This window comes from Asterias amurensis, chromosome 11 (genome assembly GCF_032118995.1).
Source record: "Asterias amurensis chromosome 11, ASM3211899v1".
NCBI classification, from domain to species: Eukaryota; Metazoa; Echinodermata; class Asteroidea; order Forcipulatida; family Asteriidae; genus Asterias; species Asterias amurensis.
This window is the reverse complement of record NC_092658.1, coordinates 20,470,201-20,497,015: the sequence shown is the minus strand read 5'-3', so window position 1 is coordinate 20,497,015 and position 26,815 is coordinate 20,470,201. Positions and strand designations below refer to the sequence as shown.

General features: G+C 39.6%; 1 protein-coding gene across 1 annotated transcript in view; it reads right to left on the bottom strand.

The window, feature by feature from the left end:
* The window catches only part of LOC139943655 (protein CLEC16A-like), a 131,379-nt gene that overhangs the window by 92,127 nt on the left and 12,437 nt on the right, over positions 1 to 26,815 (bottom strand). The window contains exons 11-17 of the mRNA XM_071940386.1: positions 26,325 to 26,451; positions 25,225 to 25,325; positions 24,413 to 24,462; positions 22,532 to 22,717; positions 21,035 to 21,130; positions 17,320 to 17,448; positions 14,589 to 14,709 (exon numbers count right to left, since the gene is read on the bottom strand). Of these exons, the coding sequence (XP_071796487.1) occupies positions 14,589 to 14,709; positions 17,320 to 17,448; positions 21,035 to 21,130; positions 22,532 to 22,717; positions 24,413 to 24,462; positions 25,225 to 25,325; positions 26,325 to 26,451 (810 nt within the window). The remainder of the gene's footprint in view (positions 1 to 14,588; positions 14,710 to 17,319; positions 17,449 to 21,034; positions 21,131 to 22,531; positions 22,718 to 24,412; positions 24,463 to 25,224; positions 25,326 to 26,324; positions 26,452 to 26,815) is intronic.

Sequence of the window (26,815 nt, the reverse complement as noted above, 5' to 3'; positions counted from 1 at the left end):
TGCGGGGTCTGATCGCCCTTTGCGTTCCCAATGGACTTTTGATCGCCCATTAATCCACAAGGGCGATCAGATCCCGCTTTAATCCTACTCCTAAGGAGGATCAAAATTGCACGGTCAGATCCTGATTGCCCTTGCGTTCCCACTGGAGCCTGTTTCTCGTTGATCGCCCTTTGATCGCCCTTTGATCGCCCTTTCGGGGTCTTGATCGCCCTTTTTCTCGAATTGGGAGATCAATGCTAGGTCCAGTGGGAATGGGGTCTTGGCGTGGGTGGGTCAACAAAATTTTAATTCTTTAACATTGCCATTCTGAACAGCTCCTCAGGGAGCCAATTACGGTTACAAAATCCCACTAGAATTGTTTAACTCCTACCCATGCAAAGTTATCTTTGCTTGTTTGTCTTTCATCTGCTATTCTCATATTCTCAATTTCCATGAATTCTGTGGTTAGAAAGTTTGACTAATGTTGGCTCTTGGTCAAGAGCTTCGGGGTTGGATAGGATGTGGTCAGAAACATCTTGTTTTTGTTTTTTTGATTCTCAAAGTGATTAGACTTTTATATCAAGTTTTGCCCTGAAAAGAATTTATTAAATTGTGATGCAAATTTGAAAATCGCCTGATGGTATTTCAGATCATACATTCTTTTTAGAATTTAGTGACTGTTTACGAAACCTGACATTTGAAACAAACTTAAAGCCATTATACACTTTCGGTAAACAGTATTGTCCAAGTCCCACACTTCGTGTATCACAACTTATATATAAAATAACAAACCTGTGAAAATTTAGGCTCAATAGGTCATCGGAGTCGGTAGAAAATAATTGGAAAACCCACTCTTGTTTCTGCGCGTTTCGCCGTGTCATGACATGTGTTTAAAATAAATCCGTAATTCTCGCTAACGAGAATTTATATTGTTTTAATATTTTCTCAAAAAGTAAAGCATTTCATGGAACGATATTTCAAGAGAAGTCTTTCACCATTACCTTCTGTAAACCCTGTAAAATTATTTGTAAATCTGTGAACTTTTTTTTTTTTTTTCTGTACCGAAAGTGTATAATGGCTTTAAAGGGCTTGAGTACTTGTTGTACATCACAAAACACAAAACTCAAAATATTTACATACAACTGCTTACTTGGCATAAAAAAAAGATGATGGAAGAAAGCTTCCCTTAAAGCCATTATACACTTTCGGTACAGAAAAGAAAAAAAAAAAGTTCACAGATTTACAAATAATTATACAGGGTTTACAGAAGGTAATGCTGAAAGACTTCTCTTGAAATATTATTCCATGAAATGCTTTAATTTGTGAGAAAACATTAAAACAATATCAATTCTCGATAGCGAGAATTACGGATTTATTTTAAACACATGTCATGGCGAAACATGCGGAAACAAGGGTAGGTTTTTCTCGTTATTTTCTCCTGACTCCGATGACCGATTGAGCCTAAATTTTCACAGGTTTGTTATTTTATATATAGGCCTAAGTTGTGATACACGAAGTATGGGACTTGGACAATACTGTTTGCCGAAAGTGTCCAATGGCTTTAAAATATTACTTTCTGAGGTTTTGTAGTTTTTTAGAAATGAGTAAAACAATTTCAATTTAATTGAATTGAATTAAAATTTCTACATGAAAATTATCTTAGATATGTGTTGTGTAACGCATAAAAGAACCCAGTGCACTTATCGAAGAAAGAAGGGGTTCGCCCCGGTGTTCCTGGCTGTGGCTGCTGTATGCGCCATAGCACCTTGTAAACCCTTATAGGGTGCTAAATAACTGGGTCTCAGAATTCATCACTGCAATAGCCTATCTTTCTGAAAGTTTGTATATACTCACATGTACATGTACCTCGTTTGGTAGATACGTGCACTATATAAGACTTTGATATTATTTTTCCTGCATGAGTAGAGATCCATGTCTTTGCCAAAAACTTGATATACAAAAGGTACCAAACCCTTTAAAGGCAGTGGACACTATTGGTAATTGTCAAAGACTAGCCTTCACAGTTGGTGTATCTCAACATATGCATAAAATAACAAACCTGTGAAAATTTGAGCTCAATCGGTCATCAAAGTTGCGAGATAATAATGAAAGAAGAAAACACCCTTGTCACACGAAGATGTGTGCGTTTAGATGGTTGATTTTGAGACCTCAAGTTCTAAACTTGAGGTCTCGAAATCAAATTCGTGGAAAATTACTTCTTTCTCCAAAACTATGGCACTTCAGAGAGAGCGGTTTCTCACAATGTTTTATACCACCAACCTCTCCCCATTACTTGTCACCAAGAAAGGTTTTATGCGAATAATTATTTTGAGTAATTACCAAAAGTGTCCACTGCCTTTAAAGGCAGGCTTTTTGTAATTGGCAAAGACAAGTATGGTGTATCCAAACACATGCATAAAATAACAAACCTGTGAAACTTTTTGGCTCAACTGTTCATTAAAGTTTAAAGAAAACAATGAAAGAAACCTGAGAAATTCATCGTCCTATACAGCCTGTTTCAGATTCAAATTTGTTTGTGAAACCACTGCAGACGATTTCACAAAACTTTACGCAACTGCGTAAGTCCACTAGCGCAACGATTGTGGAGCAACTTGTGCCATAAATTTGTATATGTTTTTATTTTTGTATTTTCTTCGCAATGTTTTTAAATGTATTTTGTGATTGTTAATCTAGAGAGCTCAAGGTACACTACAATTTCCGATGTTTTAGGTTTTTAACTTTTTAACGTTGGCTGAATAAATCATTCTAATTCTAAATAATTCTAATTCTAATTCTAATTCTTGCGTTGCGCAAGTGTACTTACGCAGTTGCGTAAACTTTTGTGAAAACGGCTGCATGAGTTATAGATTCAAAAAAGCTTTAGGAAACAGTATCCTATTGTTCTAGAAAGTAGATCAAAGAAAAGGATTTATTTTTTGTTTTGAGAAAAATACAGCATTTTGTTTATAACCAGGCAAACTTACGAGGGAAGGTACCCTTTTGGTAATTACTCAAAACACATATTAACATATTGGAGAACTGTTGATAGTATAAAACATTGTGGGAAACGACTCCCTCTGAAGTAACATAATTTTTGAGAAAGAGGTAATTTCTCACTAAAATATTAAAAGACTTCTAGCTAGAAGTCTTTTATTCCTATCTGAAATCACACAAATTCGTCCAACAAAGGTGTTTTTTCTTTCATCATTTTCTCGCAACTTCGATGACCAATTGAGCCCAAATTTTCACAGGCTTGTTATTTTATGCTTAGGATGGGATACACCAAGTGAGAAGACTGGTCTTTGACAATTACAAAACGTGTACAATGTCTTTAAAAAATGTCTGAATTCGGATGAAGGTCTGACATTTCTCATCCCTGGAAATGCTTCGATCATTTCTCAGTAGTCACATATTTTGCTCTACCAACAACACCAAGAATAAAGTGTTATGTTTATTCTATATGACACGCTGAGCGCTAGAATGCCTCGCTTGAGTACAGACCTTAGTCATGCGTTAATGCATTGATCAGCACTCACAAGGTTTTCTAGGAAACTCATTGAAGCGATTCAGGCAATGGCTGGTTCAATGGTTCAATTACCAAGCCCGTAACACCGTCTACTTTAAAGCCATTATACACTTTCGGTAAACAGTATTGTCCAAGTCCCACACTTCGTGTATCACAACTTATATATAAAATAACAAACCTGTGAAAATTTAAGCTCAATCGGTCATCGGAGTCGGGAGAAAATAACGGGAAAACCCATTCTTGTTTCTGCGCGTTTCGCCGCGTCATGACATGTGTTTAAAATAAATCCGTAATTCTCGCTAACGAGAATTTATATTGTTTTAATGTTTTCTCAAAAAGTAAAGCGTTTCATGGAACAATATTTCAAGAGAAGTCTTTCACCTTTTTACCTTCTGTAAACCCTGTAAATTATTTGTAAATCTGTGAACTTTTTTTTTTTTTTTCTGTACCGAAAGTGTATAATGGCTTTTAGTGTGGTTTTTGAAATTCATATTTCTGAATTAAATTTATTTTTGGTTTAAGTAACAAAACTTTGTTTATTGCTTTAAATTTTTTAATGTTCCTGTTGCAAAAATATTTTGCTGTTCTTTTATATTTGTTACTGTCAATCTGTATTTAAATTCAGGCTGTGACGAGCAAATTTGAATACCAATGGATTTGCTTAAAATGTTGCACGGTGGAGGTAGAAAAATGCCTTGGTGCCCTTCCTCTTTCAAAAACGAATCAAACTGGCCTGCAATGACTGGATGCCATGGCTTTCAGTTTGGTCTGATACTGACCTGTTGAAACTCCGTCTTTCTAAACTAAAACTAGACAAAGAAAAGTATATGCAATGATTGAAAATACTCTGAAGCTAGATTATTTTAGTTCAGGTTTAGTTGTGTTTCTGTTTCTGTTTTATTTGTAATGCTTGCTTAAAAATCCAGGGGGCATACCCTATGGTTTCCAGGCACTAAAATATTCTGGTTATTAGTTTAGTTTTATGTATATTTGTTTGTGTATTTATTTATTTATTTATTTATTTATTTGTTTAAAGGCAGTGGACACTATTGGTAACTACTCAAAATAATCATTAGAAAAAAAAGGGAAAAAAGTTCACAGATTTAAAAATAACTTTACCTTTACAGAAGGTAATGGTGAAAGACTTCTCTTGAAATATTATTTAATGAAATGCTTTACTTTTTGAGAAAACATTAAAACAATATCAATTCTCGATATCGAGATTAACGGATTTATTATAAACACATGTCATGACACGGCGAAATGTGCGGAAACAAGCGTGGGTTTTCCCCGTTATTTTCTTCCGACTCCGATGACAGATTGAGCCTAAATTTTCACAGGTTTGTTATTTTATATATAAGTTGTGATACACGAAGTGTGGATCTTGGACAATACTGTTTACCGAACGTGTCCAATGGCTTTAAAACAACTGACAAATACAAAAGGTAAGAGAGACAAGCACTACATGACAGACATTTGTCGGAAAGGGATTTGCACATTGCGGCTTTCCATTTTGGTTAAATCCAGGGTCGTTCAAATGAATCATGTCACGTTTTTACATCACTCGAGTTTCATCTTCATGCAGGATTAGAAACATGCGATTTCACGATGGTCTTGGTTTTGAATCTAAAAGCTTAACTGAGCGCTGATGTATCTATGTTTAGTTTTTCAAGTGGGAGGAAAATCCCCACAGGGGGAAACCCACGCAATCAAATAGGAAAGTTATACAACTTCATAGAGCTGGTTAAGCATGAATATTACTTTAATTTTTTCTGCTAAGCAAAAATGAGGCTGACCAGTAACAAATGAGCAAGAGCTTGAATTAAATTCTCTAAATCCAAAGTATTTTATGTATTTTGTTATGTAAAGGCAAGTCGTTACAAGCTACCTGGCTTATTTTGGGCCTTGCCACCACGCGCTTCCCGCTTCCCGCCAGTTTATTATTTTTCTGTCTTTTATAAATACATGTATGTATTACAATGTAGTTCTATAATATTGTGGAAATGTTTTGTGGAAATAAATGTAAATTGAATTGAATTGAAAAAAAGACCATGACACCTTAAAAAAATTATACTGACATTCACGCTGGTCTAAATAACGTCTGCACCTTTGCAGGTAGAGCAATATCTCTATGCAAAACAAAGGAAGGACACAAAATCCAAACAAAAGTACAGCCTTGAGCAAGTTGGAGTGCCCACATTTAGTGGACCAGTGATTGACCACGGACCAACAAACAACAAACATGCGCAGTGACGTGTCCAGATAAAGGGTTGGAGAAACTTGGTGTCAGTGCCCAATTTCATAAAACTGCTTAAAGCACAAAAAGTAGCTAAGCACAATAACATTTTGCTTACCAGAATAAGTTTATCAACCAAACTACCGGTACTCTGTCACATGTACAACTTATGACTGGTATCCTGCTCAATTAAAGGGTGGAGAAACTTGGTGTCAGTGCCCAATTTCATAGAGCTGCTTAAAGCACAAAAAGTAGCTAAGCACAGTAACATTTTGCTTACCAGAATAATTATATCAGCCAAACTACTATGTCACATGTTCACGATGTGACTGGTATCTTGCTCATTTTAAGCAATATTTACTGCTTTAACAGCTCTATGAAATGGGGCCCTGGTGATAAGGTGTTCTTTATTGAGGCATGCACCAATATTTTGTAATGGTCCTCCCACTCCCATACCCCCCCCCCCCCCTCCGCCCAAATAGAGGAATGTGACAGCCATAGCAAAACATGTTCGACTATGCTTTTCACTCTTTCATGTCACAGGAACCGATCAGCTGATAAGTGGCAAGCCTGTTTATTACTCGGACCTAAGTTTTCTAAGAAAGACGTGAACGCTAATCTTTGTAAAGTATGTGGACGTGTGGAACCTCTCCAAAGATTAGGGACATTACTCTGGAGGAAGTGTTCTAAATTTAGAGAATACCAAAAGCACAAATTCAATTTCCTTATGTCTCCGGTGGGTGACTCCGGGGGAAAGTAGATTTACTCCTGGGCCTAATTTCATTGAGCTGCTTTGAGTAGCAGAAAAAAAGAAGTGAGCCAGAGTGGGGAAAAAGGGAGCTTAGCAAAAGAAAATGTTGCTAATTCGAACAAGGTAACAGCCAAACTATGTCATATGAAAACCATTTGTGACTGGTATCCCGCTTAAAGACCAATCCGACGAAACAAAATTGGTAGCGCCCTCTATTGAAAAAAAATAACAACTACGGGGTCTTTTGGTGCGTAATCTACGCACTGAATACACAGCAGCAAATGGCGCGTTCTGTTCAACACTTGCACGCCCGGTGCGTGCCCGGACTGGTGTATAACTGATTGGTAGAAAGATGATAAGTAAATTTTGTTTTTGTTGGGGGGGGGCATATCGAGTTACTGAAAGGTATTGGACCCAGGACAGTACTGTAGTTCACTGGTTATGCTTTACAAGAGATCAGGCATATCACCACATTCAGGATCCAAGACCGCATTCCCACTGGATCCACAATTGCGAGATCAAGATTGGTTGCAGGCGTGAAATCGCGGTTTCCCACTTGAGTATGATCACGCATTGATACCCTTTTTTGGGGAACGCAAGTTGGTTCAACAGAACACTGTTTTGCTAGCAAATTGTGGGGTCTGATCGCCCTTTGCGTTCCCACTAGCCTTTTGATCGCCCATTAATCCAAAGGGCGATCAGATCCCGCTTTAATCATACTCCCAAGGAGGATCAATATTGCATGGTCAGATCCTGATCGCCCTCGCATTCCCACTGGAGCCTGTTTTTCGTTGATCGCCCTTTCGGGTCCCGGGGTCCAACAGTTTGGGTGTCGAGTTCTCATGTGCTGGATTTTGGATCCTGCACATCCCACAAGCAGTTAAGCTTAAAGACAATGGACACTATTGGTAATTGTCAAAGACTAGTCTTCTCAGTTGGTGTATCTCAACATATGCACAAAATAACAAACCTGTGAAAATTTGAACTCAATTGGTCGTCGAAGTTGCGAGATAATAGTGGAAGAAGAAAAACACCCCTGTCACACGTCATTGTGTGCTTTCAAATGTTTGATTTTGGGACCTCAAAATCTAATTATGAGGTCTCAAAATCAAATTTGTGGAAAATTACTTCTTTCTTGAAAACTACATTACTTAAGAGGGAGCGATTTCTCACAACGGTTTGTTAACTATCAACAGCTCTCCATTGCTTGTGACTTGCAGAATTGTTTGAAACTACAAGATTGAGTTCAGAACCATTCTTAACAGTCCTTTTACACAGAACACAGGGCTAGTACGTAATAGCTAATTTGCTTCACATGCCTGCTTCACATGCCTGCACGAAGATGTTGTAAAACTCCCTGGATGTTTAAACACTTCGCGTTTTTATCAAATGATAACTTTAAGTGATCACGGAAGAACATTAAAAAAAAAAAAACTTTTGCAACACGGGTAGATGACTGCAAACACAACCACAATAAAAACAATAAAAAACCACCTTAAAGTCACAAGGCTGAGTTTCATTTTTGATCCGACCATTTTCGATCGTGACAATGCAAACCCACACAAAATGACAATTCTTTGAAAGAGAGCTCATGTGCAATTAGAGAGTGTTTATTGACTTGATCCCCTGGCATGATAAGCTCGACTCAAATATATATATATCACATTTCCTTGAAACCCATACCTGGACAGAAAAGATACCCTGATAAAAATAACAGCTGAAAATAACTTCCTATAAACAAAATAACATTAAAAACTTTCCCTTGAGGTGTACGCCCACTGACGCCCACACCAACAAAAGGTGAATCCTGATAGTATAATTATCACTTTCTGGAAAAGTATTTACTTTGTAAAAGATGCCATCAATTAAACGTTTCAACATGTGAAGTAAAGAAACACATTCAGGAAATAAATATTCCTGCTATCTCTTGTCAATGTTACGAAGGCAGCGGTGCAATATCACAAGCAATGTGTATGGCATGACATTTTTGCCAGTTACATGTGTAAAATAAGCGAGCTATTTTCGTGCTTAGGCAAATGTTTTGCTTAAGCAGCTCTATGAAATTGGCCCCTGGTGTAGAAGTCCAGCCTCATACAGGACCCTTACACATGATCAATGGGTTTTCAGCCCTGTCGGGATTCCATTGGTTTCCCGCTGGGGTTTCCCTCCAACATGTAAAACTGAACAACTCTTTTCGTTTCATTCATTCATCCTGTTATTGGGCCGAAGAAAAATGTAACAAAATACATTTTTCATCTGACTTTCTAAATCAGTTTGCCGATTCCCCCCCGACTTTGAAATCATTGGCACCTGTGACTTTATTTTGGTTATGACACAACAAAAGACTTTAAAAATGACAATAAGTAGTTCTCGTAGCATTCTTTTGTAACTGAGTTCTTGTTCTTCAACTGATTCCGTAGAGTGGTGCTATCCCCAACTTTAAAATCATTGGAACCTGTGACTTTCCTTTGAGTATGACACCACAAAAGACCTTAAAAACGACAATAAGTAGTTCATGTATATTCTCATATAGCATTCTTTTGTAACTGAGTTCTTCAACTGATTGCGAAGTTTGGTGATTTCCCAGAGTTTGAAATAATTGCAACCTGTAACTTTCCTTTGAGCATGACACAACAAAAGACCTTAGAAAATGACAATAAGAAGTTCATATATTCTCATATGGCATTCTTTTGATGACTGAGTTCTTAAAATAATTGCGTAGTTTAGTGCTTTCCCCAAGTTTGGTATCATTGGAACCTGTGACTTTATTTTGGTTATGACACCACAAAATAAGTAATTCATATATCCTCATATAGCATTGTTTTGTTGACTCAAACTTCATATTGCGTAGATTGGTGATTTCCCCAAATTTGAAATAATTGGAACCTGTGACTTTCCTTTGAGTACGACACCACAAAAGACCTTAAAAACGACAATAAGTAGTTCATGTATATTCTCATATAGCATTCTTTTGTAAGTGAATTCTTCAACTGATTGCGTAGTTCGGTGCTTTCCCCGACTTTGAAATTATTGGCATCTGTGACTTTCTTTTGATAATGGCACCACAGAAGACCTTTTGAAATTTTTGATATTTTTTTTCAACTCCAACAGAGCCTTTTATTTAGAATCGGAGGTTTCCCCCCTGCTTCCCCAACACCACAGCACGAATCCATTGACAGAACTATGTGAAGCAGAACAAAATTACATCGTCACGCAAAACTGGGTCAACAAATATTTTGACAAGTTGTCCATGAACAAAAACCTTTTCAAGGTACTAACATGCATTTCACGATTTGGAGTTTCCCCAAACTATGAAATCCTACCCTGTTGTGCTTGAGTGACTGTCAGCGAAAAATGCCGTTTCAGTAGGTAGATGACAGACTTGCAATACCTTCAAGACCCAATTGTTTACCAGAAAAACACAATATCACATACATGTAGGGGCCTACATGTACAGTACCATTTGTGACTGATGCCCTGCTCATTCAGCTGAGCAAAAGATTTTAAAAGCAACATTCTAAACCGTCTTCTAAAAAGTGTTGGCAAAGAAACAGTGAACTTAAGATTATGAGTTGGCAACAGGCGCTTCAAAGAGGGCCAACATTTTCAAGAGCACATAACATCGTTCTGTTGTCAAAAAATATTATTTCAGTAACCGGTACTGTATTTATTCAGTTGGGGTGAAGTCACTTTTTGTACACAGAAGTGGCTCAGTATAAATAGATTTTAATACCATGTCAATGTACTGCCTACGACTGGTTTCCTTCTTCCTTCTTAAAGGGAAGGTACACGTTTGGTAATTACTCAAAACAACTTTAAAAAACTGACTTGGTAACGAGCATTGAAGAGCTGTTGATAGTATAAAACATTTTGGGAAACAACTCCCTCTAAAGTAACGTAGTTTTTGAGAAACAGGTAATTTCTCACTAAAATAATGAAAGACTTCTAGCTACATGTAGAAGTCTTTTATACCTATCTGAAAGCACACAAATTCGTCTAACAAGGGTCTTTTTCTCAGATCATTTTCTCGCAACTTAGATGACCAATTGCGCCAAAATTTTCACAGGCTTGTTATTTTATGGTTATGATGGGATACACCAGGTGAGAACACTGGGTTTTGAAAATTACCAAACGTGTACCTTCCCTTTAAGAAGAAAATTGTTAGCTAAAGTTTGCCGCTTACACAGCCTATGAAATTGAGACCTTGTGGGTATGTGCACAAAGCTTGTGTTAGATTCCACACAGTACATTCACTGTTAGTTTTGTTATAGGTTTGGCTAAGCTGAAAATTGTTGGCTAAAGTTTGCTGCTTACATAGCAATCTGAAATTGCGACCTTGTGGGTATGTGGACAAAGCTTGTCTTAAATTACACTACACACACATTCTTAGTTTTGCTTAGCAGTTTTGCTAAGCGGAAAATTGCTGGCCAAAGTGTGCTGCGTGAGACCTTTGGAGTCTTAGATTCCACTGTTCACATCATGCATGAGTGGTTAAGAGCCTCAAATTCAAGTTCTGGTGCTAAGTCACCAGAGTGTGGGTTCAAATCCCGGTCGTGACATTTGTGTCCTTGAGCAAGATACTTTACTATAATTGCTTCTCTTCACCCAGGGGTATAAATGGGTACCTGCGAGGGTAGAGGTTGATATTGTGTATGAAAAAGCCACAAGCGCCTTATAGGCAGCTCAGGGCTGTATACTCCCCAGGGAGCTGAGAAACATTACAGGGATGTTATTGGCCCTATGACCAGGGCATTTTTATTATAATTATTACACACATTTTTAGTTTTGCTACGCAAAACTTTGTAGGGACAGTTTGCTGCTTACACTGCACTCCAAAATCGAGACAATTGAGACAAAGAGTGTTATATTCCACGCACAAATTGCCCCCTGTATTACCTTTGTCCCCACCATTCCTCCAGAGACATTAATATTGGTTTTCCGATTGTTGATTTCTTTACATCATGCTTGCCCTCATGGGGACACGGTATTATCAGAACAAGGATGCAAAACATCAGAGCCAGGTGGCAGACCAATCACATTAAAACTCTGTATTGAATACCATTAAGTTATTGGACTGTGCGTTTTTCTCTTAATAGATACCCCATGTGAGTTTAAGGATGTGTTTTTTAACAAGTAATATTAACTGTGTCTGTTTTTATATGAAAAAATCGCTTATTTTTTCTGTTCTTTCATTACGGGAGGGTGAGGTGAGAAAAGGCCTCTGTACAGTAAAACATGTAGTTAACTTTGTTAGTGTATATGAGTTGAGAGGTCCCAAAGAAAAGAAAGTGTGGCATTTTTGGTGTTGCTCCACATGTTTGTCATTTTTCCCCAGCTACCAACTCCTCGCATTGCAGCCTCTATCCTGTCTATTATCAGATTATTAAAACAAATTTTTCCTCTTGATTTGACTGATTAATGTGGGGGGGGGTCCAAAGGTTATTAACAACTAATGATATTTAGAAAATTATAACCTTGCCTTTCACTCTCCCCGCACAATTTTTTTTTTAAATGTTTGTCATCAGTTGATCGTTAAATTAAAAAGATTTCATTTCAAAAGAAATTTTATGCAAACATGATACAACCAATCCTCTAATCACAAAGCCAACAAAAAAGTGCTTTTGATGGCAGAAATTAGGGGATAAAATTTTCCAATAAGTTTTGCAAACTTCACTTCCGAATGTAACAAAACAAAACAAAATGGTATAGCTTTGAATACTGTGTGTGTGAATTATTACAGGTGGGAAAGTGCACAAACTTGCAGGGGACCCCAAATTGTGGTTGACTTGTCCGGTCGGCGAGTCGAAACAAAAAAATTAAGGGAAACCCCTTGTTTCGAACAGGAAGTTAATATGCACCTCACCATTCAACCTTGGCTCTTTTTAAATTAATGGTTTTAAAAGACGTTCTTTGGTACCAGTTTTACTAAGGGAATCAATGTGTGGTGAAGAGGTTTTCAACTAGTGGTTTAATCCCAACAAGGCCTGGTTCTTGATAATTTTACCGAGCATAGTCAAGGTAAATTATCAAGAACCAGGCCTCGGCGGGTTTAAACCACTAGTTGAAAACCGATTCTACACACTTTGATTCCCATTCATAAATACCTTTTCGGTCAAAAACATCATCACTTTTTGGTCAAAAAGTAGAATAAATGCAAAAATTATAATTGTTAAATGATTTCTTTCAACACAACACCCCTCCAGCTATGAAATGGTAAAGCCCTCCACCGCCCTCGGGTAAACAACTCCTTTCAAGGGAATGCTGTGCGCGTCGCGCGTATCGTGGCACAACTGTTTCAGCCGTTGCTCTCGACCAATAGGAATGACAAAACTGTCTTATAAGAACAGGTGCAAGGTCGCGTGTCACGCCCATGAATTACCGGTCATACACACCCACATGAAGCGCTCTCCACCAATAGGAATAGCGAAACTGTCTGAGGTATTCATGAATTTGCCTTTAGAGGGTTTGAAGACAGTTCGTGCTTGGCTTGGGGATCATTTTGGAACTTGTCTTGTTAGGGTAATTAAATTGTTGTCCCTCCCTCCCAATTTTATGGTGTTTTATGGGTGTTGTTTTTGCAAGGTGTTGGAACATTTAACCATTGCTTCGTCCTTCGGATGGGGCGTTAAGCCGTTGGTCCCATGTGTTGTGTAACGCGTGTAAAAGAACCCAATGCACTTATTGAAAAGGGAAGGGGTTCGCCCCGGTGTTCCTGGCTGTGGCTGCTGTATGCGCCGTAGCACCTTGTAAACCCTTACAAGGTGCTGAATAATTGGGTCTCAGAATTCATCACTTAAATAACCTATCTTTCTGAAAGTTCGTATATACTCAGCGCCTTGAGTACCTTGTTTGGTAGATACGTGCGTTATATAAGACTTTGATATTATTATTATTATTATTATTATTATTATTATTATTATTTACTGATTTTGTTTTAATGTTTATTGTTGTGTAATTTTATTAGTGTCGAGTGCATCTCATTTTTATAATTTTATCGTTGACAGGGGTCTGGTTGTACACATCTCAAGATGAACGTTTTGACATTTTGTTTTAACATTGACAGCCCCTATCCAACTTGTAATCATTGTGTTTAAGTCTAAAGATTTAAAAAAAAAAACATATCAATAAATATGAAAGTCTCCATCGATTGTGTACACAAAATTGAAACAAGAACATTCTCGGTTTGTGAAAAAAAATAAAAAAATCCTTTGAATAAAGTCCAAGGTGTTGACAGGCAGACTCACTCATCCACACACACAAAACATTAACTTTAATCAGCCAGTGATGAGTAAAACCAACGGAAACTTCAGAAGTGTTAGTGTGCTATGTTACTTTAAAGGTACTAAACACCTTTGGTAATTGTCAATGACCAGTAATCTCACTTGGTATATCCCAACAAATACATAAAATAACACATATACTTGTGGATTACTTTTGCTCAATTGGTGATTAAAGCTGCAAGCAAATAACAAAAGATTAAACACCTCTGTACAAAAATTTCTGTGCTTTTACATATGTAGATGCCTGGAAAAGGCTTTAGACCTGAAGTCTTTTATTATTTGAGTGAGAAATCGCCTCTTTCTAAAAAAACTACGTTACTTCAGAGGGAGCCATTTCGCGTAATATTTTATACTACCAACAGCTCTCCATTGCTTGTTCCCAAGTAAGTTTTTATGCTAACAAATATTTTGAGTAATTACAAATAGTGTCCAGTGCCTTTAATGTGGCCTCTGTTCCACCCAATTCCAAAAGATTGAATCCGACAGAAGTTTTCATATTTAGTGTGAAAGTGGAAGGGTGATGTTAATGCCGATCATCTGGCATAGAAGTTGAGTCTGTAAACATGTTCTTTCGCTTAGCAAGCCCCTGCAATCAGCTTAAGCTATGAAACCTTTTTGGTTGACAAAACATTTCCTCTTTATATGAAACAAGGCAACCTTGAACGCGACTCGGGTTGAACTTTTACTTCTAACCCTTGGAAAAACCAAAGTGGGGGAAATGAACAGGAATTTTTCTTTGTGGTGTGTGTGTTTACTGAGTATAAGACCAGGAAATTAGGAGAAAACAAAACAGCTGAGGTTTGGTTTTGCACTTACTTAGATCGAGCTTGTCTGATGATTTGACGAGCTGTTCTTGACTGGCTAGGGGTAGTTTGGTTTCTGTCTCGTTGCGCAACGTGAGAGAAAGGTTCCGCAGCAGGAAAAACATGCGGATGGCCTGTGTTACAAAGAAAAGTAAAAACTAATGACTACTTTGTGAAAATCACTTTGAAATGGGGTGCTGGATGCAAGCAAATCATGTTTGTGAACAGATAAGGCAAAATAAAAAAAAATACCAGTTGATCGTCCGCACTTTTCAAAAAAGAGGATGAGGGCCTTTTTTTTTTTTTTTTTTTTTTTTTTTTCCAAGATGGCCTCTAAGTATTTCAAATCAAACAGTCCATCAATTCTTCAGTTTGAACCGACTGCAAACTTATTTTTTTCAAGAGCATCACGTTAGATTTGGGAAAAGACCAGTCCTTTTGAAAGAATGGATTAAAAAAAGGATGCGGCCCCCCAAAAAGGATGCGTGCAGGAACGATTGACTGTTTTTTGTTTGTTTTTGGCCTAAGAGGTTGGGGTGGAAGATTTCAGTAGAAGCAATCGCTTCTGATATTATTTTTGAAATTTGTGAAGAGAGAACAGGGCAAGGGGTTTTGAGGTTGAAAGAAAAGGGTTGTTATAAATCAAAGTGAAAAGTCCTTAAATGTAAGGCTATGCTGGGGGGGGGGGGGGCTATTCTCTTCTTAGTCCCTGGAGGAACATAATGCCCGAGAGGGTAGTGATATTTCAGGGGCTATCCACTTATATTATTCCTTGACAGGACATAATGACGTGGAGGGTAGGATTATGCTAGGGGCTATCCCGTTAGTCCCTGGAGAGACATAAAGCCTTAGAGGGTAGGGCTATGCTAGGGGGCTATCTTCTTAGTTCCTGGAGAGATAAAAGGCCTTAGAGGGTAGGGCTATACTAGGAGGCTATCTTCTTAGTCCCTGGAGAGACATAAGACCTTAGAGGGTAGGGTATTCTAGAGGGCTATCCTCTTAATCCCTGGAGGGACATAAGACCTTAGAGGGTAGGGGTATTCTAGAGGGCTATCTTCTTAGTCCCTGGAGGGACATAAGGCCTTAGAGGGTAGGGGTATTCTAGAGGGCTATCCTCCTGTCCCTCAAGGGACATAAGGCCTTAGAGGGTAGGGCTATGCTAGGGGGCTATCCTCTTAGTCCCTGGAGAGACTTAAGACCTTAGAGGGTATGGTTATACTAGGGGGCTATCCTCTTAGTCCCTGGAGGGACATAAGACCTTAGAGGGTAGGGCTATGCTAAGAGGCTATCCTCTTAGTCCCTGGAGAGACATAAGGCCTTAGAGGGTAGGGGTATTCTAGAGGGCTATCTTCTTAGTCCCTGGAGGGACATAAGGCCTTAGAGGGTAGGGCTATACTAGGAGGCTATCCTCTTGGTCCCTGGAGAGACATAAGGCCTTAGAGGGTAGGGCTATGCTAGGGGGCTATCCTCTTAGTCCCTGGAGGGACATAAGACCTTAGAGGGTAGGGCTATGCTAAGAGGCTATCCTCTTAGTCCCTGGAGAGACATAAGGTCTTAGAGGGTAGGGGTATTCTAGAGGGCTATCTTCTTAGTCCCTGGAGGGACATAAGACCTTAGAGGGTAGGGCTATACTAGGAGGCTATCCTCTTGGTCCCTGGAGAGACATAAAGTCTTAGAGGGTAGGGCTATGCTAGGGGGCTATCCTCTTGGTCACTGGAGGGACATGAGGGTAGGGCTATGCTACAGGTAGGAGGCTATCCTCTTAGTCCCTGGAGGGACATAAGGCCTTAGAGGGTAGTGCTATGCTAGGGGCTATCCTCTTGGTCCCTGGATGGACATGAGGGTAGGACTATGCTAGGAGGCTATCCTCTTAGTCCCTTGAGGGACATATTAGACTTTAGAGGGTAGGGGTATTCTAGAGGGCTATCTTCTTATTCCCTGGAGGAACATAGTAGGGCTATATTATGAGGCTATCCTCTTAGTCCCTGGAGAGACATTAGACCTTAGAGGGCAGGGCTATGCTGGGGGCTATCCTCTTAGTCCCTGGAGAGACATAAGACCTCAGAGGGTAGGGGTATTCTAGAGGGCTATCTTCTTAGTCCCTGGAGAGACATTAGACCTTAGAGGGCAGGGCTATGCTGGGGGCTATCCTCTTAGTCCCTGGAGAGACATAAGACCTTAGAGGGTAGGGTTTTTCTAAAGGGCTATCTTCTTAGTCCCTGGAGGGACATTAGACCTTAGAGGGTAGGGGTATTCTTGAGGGCTATCTTCTTAGTCCCTGGAGAGACATAAGACCTTAGAGAGTAGGGTTTTTCTAAAGGGCTATCTTCTTAGTTCCTTAAGTGACATGAGGCCTTAGAGGGTAGGGTTATGCTGGGGGCTATCACCTTAGTCCCTGGAGAGACATAAGAACTTAGAGGGTAGGGGTCTTCTAGAGGGCTATTCTCTTAAGGCCTTAGAGGGTAGGGTATGCTTGGGGGCTCTTACTTGATTCCCAAACTATGTTATGGGGATATCCAATAAGTCCCCTGACTTTAGAGGGTAGTGTATGAGTAATTAGAGATGTAGAAGAAGATAAAAGGTTTGACAGACTGTGTAGAGTCAAACTATCGGAAGTGTTTCTTTTTCAAAGCGAGAACTATTTAGAGTTTTGGTGAGGGTCTGAAATTCACCTCAAATCATTAAATGGTTTTATGACTTGGTACTTAAAGTTGTTTTTATTTCTCTCCGCCAGTGACACTTACTCTTCTGGTTCTCTCCAGCTCCCCAGAGGGAAGACGCTTAATGAAGTCAATACCCGTCAATGGGGTTCCAGTGGGAGGAAGTAGAATAGATTCATCCATCATTAAGTACTCAACATTAAGTGGACGTGTCTGGACAAATTAAAAGCAGAAAAATAGGATTTAATTGGAATAATTGTTGAGATCTGAAATAATTGACTGATTCATAGATGTTGAAGGGACAATGTGCAATTTGAACAGGCTTTAGACTGTTCATTTCTGTATAATCATCGAAAAATGCCCAGACATTGCTGGTTTTGCTCATTTCTCTTATCAAATTTTGTCAGCAAAAGAAGGTCTGCAGAGACACCACGAAACAGAAAATTGAGTTTTGTTTATAGAAAAAGGGCTACTACACATCTAAACACACTGCAATGGAAAGTTACATAAGAGCAATGGTGAAGTGTATTGCTTAAGGACACAAGTGTCATGGCTGGGGATTCGAACCCACACTCTGCTGATCAAAAACAATTCGGTGCTCTTAACCGCTCGGCCACGACACCTCCACACTTTCAAGGAGCACCGAGGCACTGACCAGGGGCAGTGAGGCAACGGCCTCATTATCTTTGTTCCCAGAATGAAAAAAACAAAACACCAACAAACCTGAACTTTATCTCAACTCATGTTACATGTTTTTCCTTTCTGTCTTTCATTTTCTGGCTTCCTTCCTTCCCTTCCTCCCCTTTTAAGATTAACTCTACCACAATACAAGGGACTTTATTATTCCTCAGACAATGACATTGCATTTGGCATCAGGCTAGTGGTTTCTGGTTACTGTGAGTGCAGTTGCACTCTTCCACAATCGTTGACCTTGTCCAAAGAGTGCAAAAATAGAACTTCTCCAAATTCAAACTGATCTTTATAAAATTGTTTTAACAATTTTATAACAATCAGTTACTTAAAAGTATTTCTAATGTTTCAAGCTGGAAATGAACTACAGACGTGGCGTTGTTTTATTTGATCATGTTACAAAACAAGAATCCTGAAATCCAGTATGCGAATAAGAATGTGATTGTATAAAAACAAAGGAAAACGAACGGATATCACTCTCATTTTGGTCTAGAGTGAACTTTGAGGGTGTTACAGAGCACCGAATTCAAACTCTGGAGTTTCTGATCAGCAGAGTGTGGCTTCGAATCCCCAGCGTTGACACTTGTGTCTTAAAGCAAGACAATTAACCATTGCTTCGTCCTTCGGATGGGACGTTAAGCCGTTGGTCCTATGTGTTGTGTAACGCACGTAAAAGAACCTAGTGCACTTATCGAAAAGAGAAGGGGTTCGCCCCGGTGTTCCTGGCTGGATTGGCAGCGCATTGCGCCACAGCACCATGTAAACCATTACTGTACATGGTGCTTAAGGATTAGGTCTTATATCTCAAACTTCGTCCCACTCCTTGCAGTAATAATACCTGGCGCTTTGTATCCTTTGGCAAAAGGCACACTCATAAATACGGTTATTATTATTACTCAGGTTTCCGACACCTGCAATATTTTCCTCAGGTTTCCATCACCAATCACTTTGTATACGCAAGCATCCACCATAAATTTTTCTACATACATGCACGTTTCCCACAGGTTTCCTTTCTACATGCGAGTTTCCCATGAAGGTGTCCACCACTTACCGCCATGCTCTGGTACTCATCATCAAACATATCTAGGACGCGTTCATCCCCACAGTACAAATTCCCTTAGGTTTCCACCACCAATCTTTCTAAATGCAAGTTTCCCATGTACATACATGTAGGTTTCCATGACTTACCGCCATGCTCTGGTACTCATCATCAAACATATCTAGGAAAGGTTCATCCCCACGGTAGAAATTCCCTTAGGTTTCCACCACACATCTTTCTACATACAAGTTTCCCTCATCAATCTTTCTACCTACATACAAGTTTCCCTTAGTTTTCCACCACCAATCTTTCTACATGCGAGTTACCCTCATCAATTTTTTTACCTACATACAAGTTTCCCTTAGGTTTCCACCACCAATCTTTCTACATGCGAGTTTCCCATGTAGGTTTCCATGACTTACCGCCATGCTCTGGTACTCATCATCAAACATATCTAGGAAGAGTTCATCCCCACGGTAGAAATTCCCTTAGGTTTCCACCACCAATCTTTCTAAATGCAAGTTTCCCATGTACATACATGTAGGTTTCCATGACTTACCGCCATGCTCTGGTACTCATCATCAAACATATCTAGGAAGAGTTCATCCCCACGGTAGAAATTCCCTTAGGTTTCCACCACCAATCTTTCTAAATGCAAGTTTCCCATGTACATACATGTAGGTTTCCATGACTTACCGCCATGCTCTGGTACTCATCATCGACATATCTAGAAAAGGTTCATCCCCACGGTAGAAATTCCCTTAGGTTTCCACCACACATCTTTCTACATGCAAGTTTCCCTCATCAATCTTTCTACCTACATACAAGTTTCCCTTAGGTTTCCACCACCAATCTTTCTGTATGCAAGTTTCCCATGTAGGTTTCAGGGGTTTCCCTTAACTTTTTTTTTCAATCGCCCGCCGGGCGTGTCAACCACAATTCTCGATCGCCCGCAGGTTTTTTCACTAGCCCGCATGTATTTATACACAAAATTTTCCCCAAAAAAAACCCCCAAAACCCCCCGAAAATTAAGCCCTTAAAATTGCTTTTTTTTAGAGGATATTATATTTGAATTTTTACCTTAAACTATCCCTTTTCCATCAACAACTTTAATGGCTTCATGGTTAGGGTTCGGTTGATTTGAACATGTTTTGAACTCCGTTTGCAACAAAATCTTCATGAATCAACGATCAGTCAACAACGCACATATCGAGAAATAATTCAATGAACTTTGCATCGCAACGCCCTCTGTTGGCAAAAGTTGTCCTTGTTATTGGAATTCCTCCAAGGCTGTACATTGTGCACAGTCTGCAGGCATTATGCACAACGTGCGACAATTATTTACTCCGTTCGCGAACGTGTACTGCATTGAAGTCTAGTCAAGAACATCGTGAATTTGGAATTATTAACAGCCATCAACGGCCAATCACAGCGTGCAGAGTGTTGGTCAGAATGGACTTTGGACGACTGTGTGTGTGTTGTGTATGTGCTGTGCACACTGCATGGACGTACCAGTGGGCGACCATGTACATGTTCTGTAAGGATACTCGGCACCATGTGGTTTGTGCGTCGTGTTTTCAATTGATTGTACGTGTTTTCTGAAACGAACGACAGCAATTCCGGTCCCGATCACGGCAAAATTAAATCTAGCAAGTATCTAGAATTGTCAAACTTACTAGTTTAAAAGCTTTAGTAAAAGTTTTCTGTGGGATTTTGCCACTGAACCCTTATTTATATGTGAAAACGAATAACTATTTGACTCGCCCGGCGGGCTAGTGAGAAAGGGTTTTCACTCGCCCGCTGCTATTTTCACTCGCATTTGTCGACCGGGCGACCGCTAATTTCGAAACCCTGGGTTTCCATGACTTACCGCCGTGCTCTGGTACTCATCATCAAACATATCTAGGAAAGATTCATCCCCACGGTAGAAATTCCCTTAGGTTTCCACCACACATCTTTCTACATACAAGTTTCCCTCATCAATCTTTCTACCTACATACAAGTTTCCCTTAGTTTTCCACCACCAATCTTTCTACATGCGAGTTTCCCATGTAGGTTTCCATGACTTACCGCCATGCTCTGGTACTCATCATCAAACATATCTAGGAAGAGTTCATCCCCACGGTAGAAATTCCTGAGTAGCAACATGCTCTCCTCTTTGGATCCCTGATGACAAAAGGAAATAACAACATGGCGTCAATCTTAAAGGTGTGTCCCTCCCGTGTGTTCGACCAACACCAAGAAATGGATTATTTTGCTGACTTTTAACAGATACTTTATTGTAGGAAAAAAAGGTACAACACAAATTTAGTCCTGAAGACGAGCAGAGTACACTGTTCGAAACGTCGAGACCAAACCGGCTCTTTTCAGAGCCACCACTCCTTCAAAAGAGTTTTTACCCATGGTTGCACCCGCAAGTTTACTATTAATATTTATCTTTATAATTGCTCTTACAAATTTAGTCTATTTGTATTAGAAATGATAACTGTTATGTTAACATGTGTAATAGGCCCCAATTGGAAATTCTAAATTCAGGTTTGGGACCTTTAATTTTGATTTTCTTCGAACTACCAAATTAAGGACAGACCCCCCCCCCCCCCCATCACACAGCGTGTAGCAATTTAATAATGGATATCCTTGTATGAAAAAAAAAAAACACACTCATGTAAACACATCCAGGTATAAACCCACAAGCAACGCCCACTGAAAAACACAAACAAAAAACCTTGGTTGTTTTAGCACCCCCCCCCCCCCTGAAGACGATGCCTTTACCCCACACACCGTGCAAGCTATGCCACTGTGCAAGATGCAACACTTGTGAAAACTTGGAACAAAAACTACCCCTCATGCAAACATTTTGTGGGGGGGAAAATAACAGCTTTTTAGTTTTTGCCACTAGAGGGCGGCACATACAGTTAATGGGTCTAGAAGAAATACCTCCACACTGGCTAGGTGTTTATCCTCCAGGTAACAGCGGCTAGTGTCAGGGGAAAACACAAGCAGCTTGAGCAGTAGACTAGCCATGAATAAACTATTCAGTAGTTTCTTGCCACAAGAGGGCGGCACATACAGTTAATGGGTCTAGAGGAAATGCCTCCACACTGGCTAGGTGTTTATCCTCCAGGTAACAGCGGCTAGTGTCTGGGGTAAACATAAGCGGCTTGAGCAGTAGACTAGCCATGAATAAACTATTCAGTAGTTTCTTGCCACAAGAGGGCGGCACATACAGTTAATGGGTCTAGAGGAAATGCCTCCACACTGGCTAGGTGTTTATCCTCCAGGTAACAGCAGCTAGTGTCTGGGGTAAACATAAGCGGCTTGAGCAGTAGACTAGCCATGAATAAACTATTCAGTAGTTTCTTGCCACAAGAGGGCGGCACATACAAACAATGGGTCTAGACGAAATACCTCAACACTAGCTAGTAGTTTTTCCTCCAGATAGCAGTGACTAGTGTCTGGGGAAAACACAAGCTGCTCGAGAAGGAGACCAGCCACAAATAAACTGTTAAGTTTCTTACCACAAGAAGGCGGCACATAAAAATAATGGGTCTAGAATAAAATAAATACCTCCACACTGGCTAGGTGTTTGTCCTCCAGGTAGCAGCGGCTAGTGTCCGAGGAAAACACAAGCTGCTTGAGCAGTAGACTAGCCATCTCCAGAGTGACGGGACGGATGCGACTGTTGAACTGGCAACTCTGCGCCATGGTGTTGATCAGAGAGTTCACTAACACCTTGCTGTAGCTACTCTTGTCCTGTCATCAGAAGACAAACATTGTTCATGTTCTATGTAACAAATAAAAACATCCAGGGCCCAATTTCATAGAGCTGCTTAGCACAAACATTTGCTTAGCATGAAATTTCTTCCAGTGGTAAAAACAGGATTACCAACCAAATTTCCATATGTTGCATATTGCTTGTTACAGGTATTCAGCTGTTGTTTGCTTATCCTGAAAATGACATGGTAATTTGGTTGGTAATCCTGTTTTTATCAAGGCAAAAAATTTCATGCTCAGCAAATTTTTGTGCTTAGCAGCTCTATGAAATTGGGCCCTGGTCACAAGCTATATTCCTTGATCATAGTACGTTATGTACAAGAACTAACTTTCCTGGTTTGGCCACATAGTGAGAATGAAAAACAACAGACTCCCAAAATAAATCCTACTTGAAACAGTAACTGGGAAAAATAGACAGGGGTAGGCCTCGGAAGAAATGGGAAAACGACATCATCGCTAAAAGCACCTTCTACCTTCTACCTGGAACACCGAAGAGTGCAAGATAGGCAAGAGTGGAGAGGGAAAATTTGTGGAGGCAACATCCTGCAGGATATGGTGCAAGATTGATAGATTATGTTGTTAAAAAAAAGACTGCAAGGGTCAAAACGTCAGGATATTATCTATTTTGTGCATTTATACCATACGTCCGTTTGGTCGGTAAAACCTAATATTATTTGTAAACTTAAATTTCAGACAACAGTCATTTCTGAACTAGCGACTATGGCTACCAACTGGTGACAATGTCCACATGCGTAGAAACTGATAGTGCATTAATAATAATAGTAATAATATTACGTTTTTATATAGCGCTTTTTCACACCCGAAGTGTGTCCCAAAGCACTTCAAATTACTCTGCCTGGTCTCTGGGCCTTAAATCATTCTTTAAACCATCTCAGCTCCCTGGGGAGTATACAGCCTTGTGCAACAAACATGCGCTACTCAGCTAAATCAATCACAAGAACCCTCTCTGCCCTCACAGGTACCCATTCACCCCTGGGTGGACAGAAGCAATAATAGTTAAGTGTCTTGCTCAGGGACACAAGTGTCACAACCGGGATTCGAACCAACACTCTGCTGAACAAAATCACTAGAGCTCAAATTCGGTGCTCTTATCCGCTCAGCCACGACACCCCATTCTGCTCTACCAGCCAGGCTACATCCTTATGGAAGGAGGGTAACCCTGTTGCAGCCCCAGGACTAGGTGGCAACGTTCCCTTAATTGTATACTTCAACTTGAAGTGGCACCTGCCTTGTGATATTAGGCGATCTCTAATAAAATATGTTTAATAATTGAAAAAACCCAAGGACAAAAACCTCAGCAGCAGTCATGGTTGCCAAGTCGGACAGGCAAATGTGACCAAAACGAGCCTGGAATGCATGCGAAATAGACTTGCACAATGAAAATTAATTTAGTGTTGAACAATAGACCTTTATCACAGTGTGGCCATCTTGATTTTACTCCATTCCAACTCATTGTAACCAAACTGAGGCTGGACGAAATAATAGTCTGGTGCCATGTTTGCGCAACGAATGTTAGCATCAACTACTGTTATTGGAAACAGGGAACATGACCAAGATGTAACAGCATTAAAGGTTTATAGTCTATCTCTAGGCTGGTTCCAGCAAAGTTACAGATCCTTTTACAAAAATCCTTTATTGAAGTCTATCACTCACCTTGGACCTGCTAGTCAAGAACACACTGCTCAAAAGATCTTGTTTAATTCCTAGAATAAAACCAAAACCAAAACAGACCGTTGAATGAAGGGCCAAATTTCATAACACTGTTAGACAAAAAAAATGGTTCTCAGCAAATATTTCTGCTGAGCAAATACAAGCAAAGAACCAGGCACGAACAGTATTGACCCATTTCACCTGAACTCATCATCAGAATAATCTTGGATGCACCATTTTGTTGGTCAATGTCAACGTGTGTTATTCAGTGAAGTGCGCTTTTTTAGGTGACGCAGCGTTTACACGTAAGCCTATTGACCACCAACATGGTGAGCGTGGCATCAGTCGCCGCGTGTGACGCGCGTGCAAGGGGTCAATATGTAACATCGTGTTAAAGGCAGTGGACACTATTGGTAATTACTCAAAAATAATTATTAGCATAAAACATTACTTGGTAACGAGTAATGAGGAGCTGTTGATAGTATAAAACATTGTGAGAATTGGCTCCCTCTGAAGTAACGTAGTTTTTGAGAACGAAGTAATTTTCCACGAATTTGATTTCAAATCTCAGAATAAGATTTTGAGGTCTCTAAATCAAGCATCTGAAAGCACACAACTTTGCGTGACAGGGGTGTTTTTCTTTCATTGTTATCTCGCAACTTCAACAACCAATTGAGCTAAATTTTTCACAGGTTTGTTATTTTATGCATATGTTGAGATACACCAAGTGAGAAGACTGGTCTTTGACAATTACCAATAGTGTCCAATGACTTTAAAGGAAAACCTTTAGTGTCGTTTCACAGACACTTAATTACCTTCATTGGTTCCCAGGGCATACAGCAAACAGAGTGAGAACAAAGTTCGGTAGTCACTGGTTTCCGCATCCAATGAATTGACGATGACTTGGAAATATGGCCTGTAAGTAACAGACAAAAGTAGAACTTAGCATCAATATTATTGTTATTATTATTATTATGAAGTATCATTTACACAGGGTAGCCCCATCCGATGGAACACGCATCATGGTTAAATGTCTTGGTTAAAGCCATAGGACACTTTCGGAACAGAAAAAAAAAGAAAAAAAAGTTCACAGATTTACAAATAACCTACAGGGTTTACAGAAGGTAATGGTGAAAGACTTCCCTTGAAATATTATTCCATGAAATGTTTCACTTTTTGAGAAAACATTAAAACAATTATCAATTCTCAGTATCAAGGATTACGGATTTATTTGAAACACATGTCATGACATGGCGAAACGTGCGCAAACAAGGGTGGGTTTTCCCGTTATTTTCTCCCGTCTCCGATCAACGATTGAGCTTAAATTTTCACAGGTTTGTTATTTTATATATAAGTTGTGATACACGAAGTAAGGGTCTTTGAAAAATACTGTTTACCAAAAGTGTCCAATGACTTTAAGGACACAGGTGTAATAACATTCATTGCTCACAGAAACAAAAATAAAAATTTTGTTTGTTGTTGTGGGGGCCAAACGAGATATGGCTGGGATTGTAGAAGGGTCAAAAGACTGTATTGAACATACTTTGTTGCTATGAAAGTCGCCATTTTGTTGGGAAAACTGTATGCGCATTCATACGCATACATCAATGAAGCATGCAGCATGCAGCGAGTCCGGTTTGATTTCTACGGCACATAATAATTATAGTAAAGTATTTATGACGCCCCTTTTGTCAAAGGATACAAAGCGCCTGGTATTATTACTGCAAGGAGTGGGACGAAGCTTGAGATATAAGACCTAATCCTTAGCACCATGTAATGGTTTACAAGGTGCTGTGGCGCAATAAGCTGCCAATCCACGCACATGCACGCACATACACATGCATAAGTGCACTGAGGCCATATTATTGTAGGGCAGATATTTGAACGGTGACGTCATATTCAATACCGTCAATACCTTTTGGTCAGTTGCAGTTCTGATTGTCTTGCTCCGTGGACAGCAGACCTCTTCTCTTCATCAGTGCAGTTCTGGCTGATGACAGGGCAGCTCTGGCTGATTCCGGAAGCACTCAGTGTCTTTACACCTGTAGATTTCATGAAAATCAAATGTCTTGTTTGAAGGTAGTAGACACTATTGGTAATTACTCAAAATAATTATTAGCATAAAAACTGGTAACAAGCAATGGAGAGCTGTTGATAGTATAAAACATTGTAAGAGACAGCTCCCTCTGAAGTGCCATAGTTTTCGAGAAAGAAGTTAGGCCTATTTTCCACGAGTTTGATTATGAGACCTCAAAATTAGTTTTTGAGGTCTCGAAATCAACCATCTAAGCGCACACAACTTCGTGTGGCAAGGGTGTTTTTACTTCCATTATTATCTCGCAACTTCCACGAACAAACGAGTCCAAATTTTTACAGGTGTGTTATTTTATGCATATGTTGAGATAC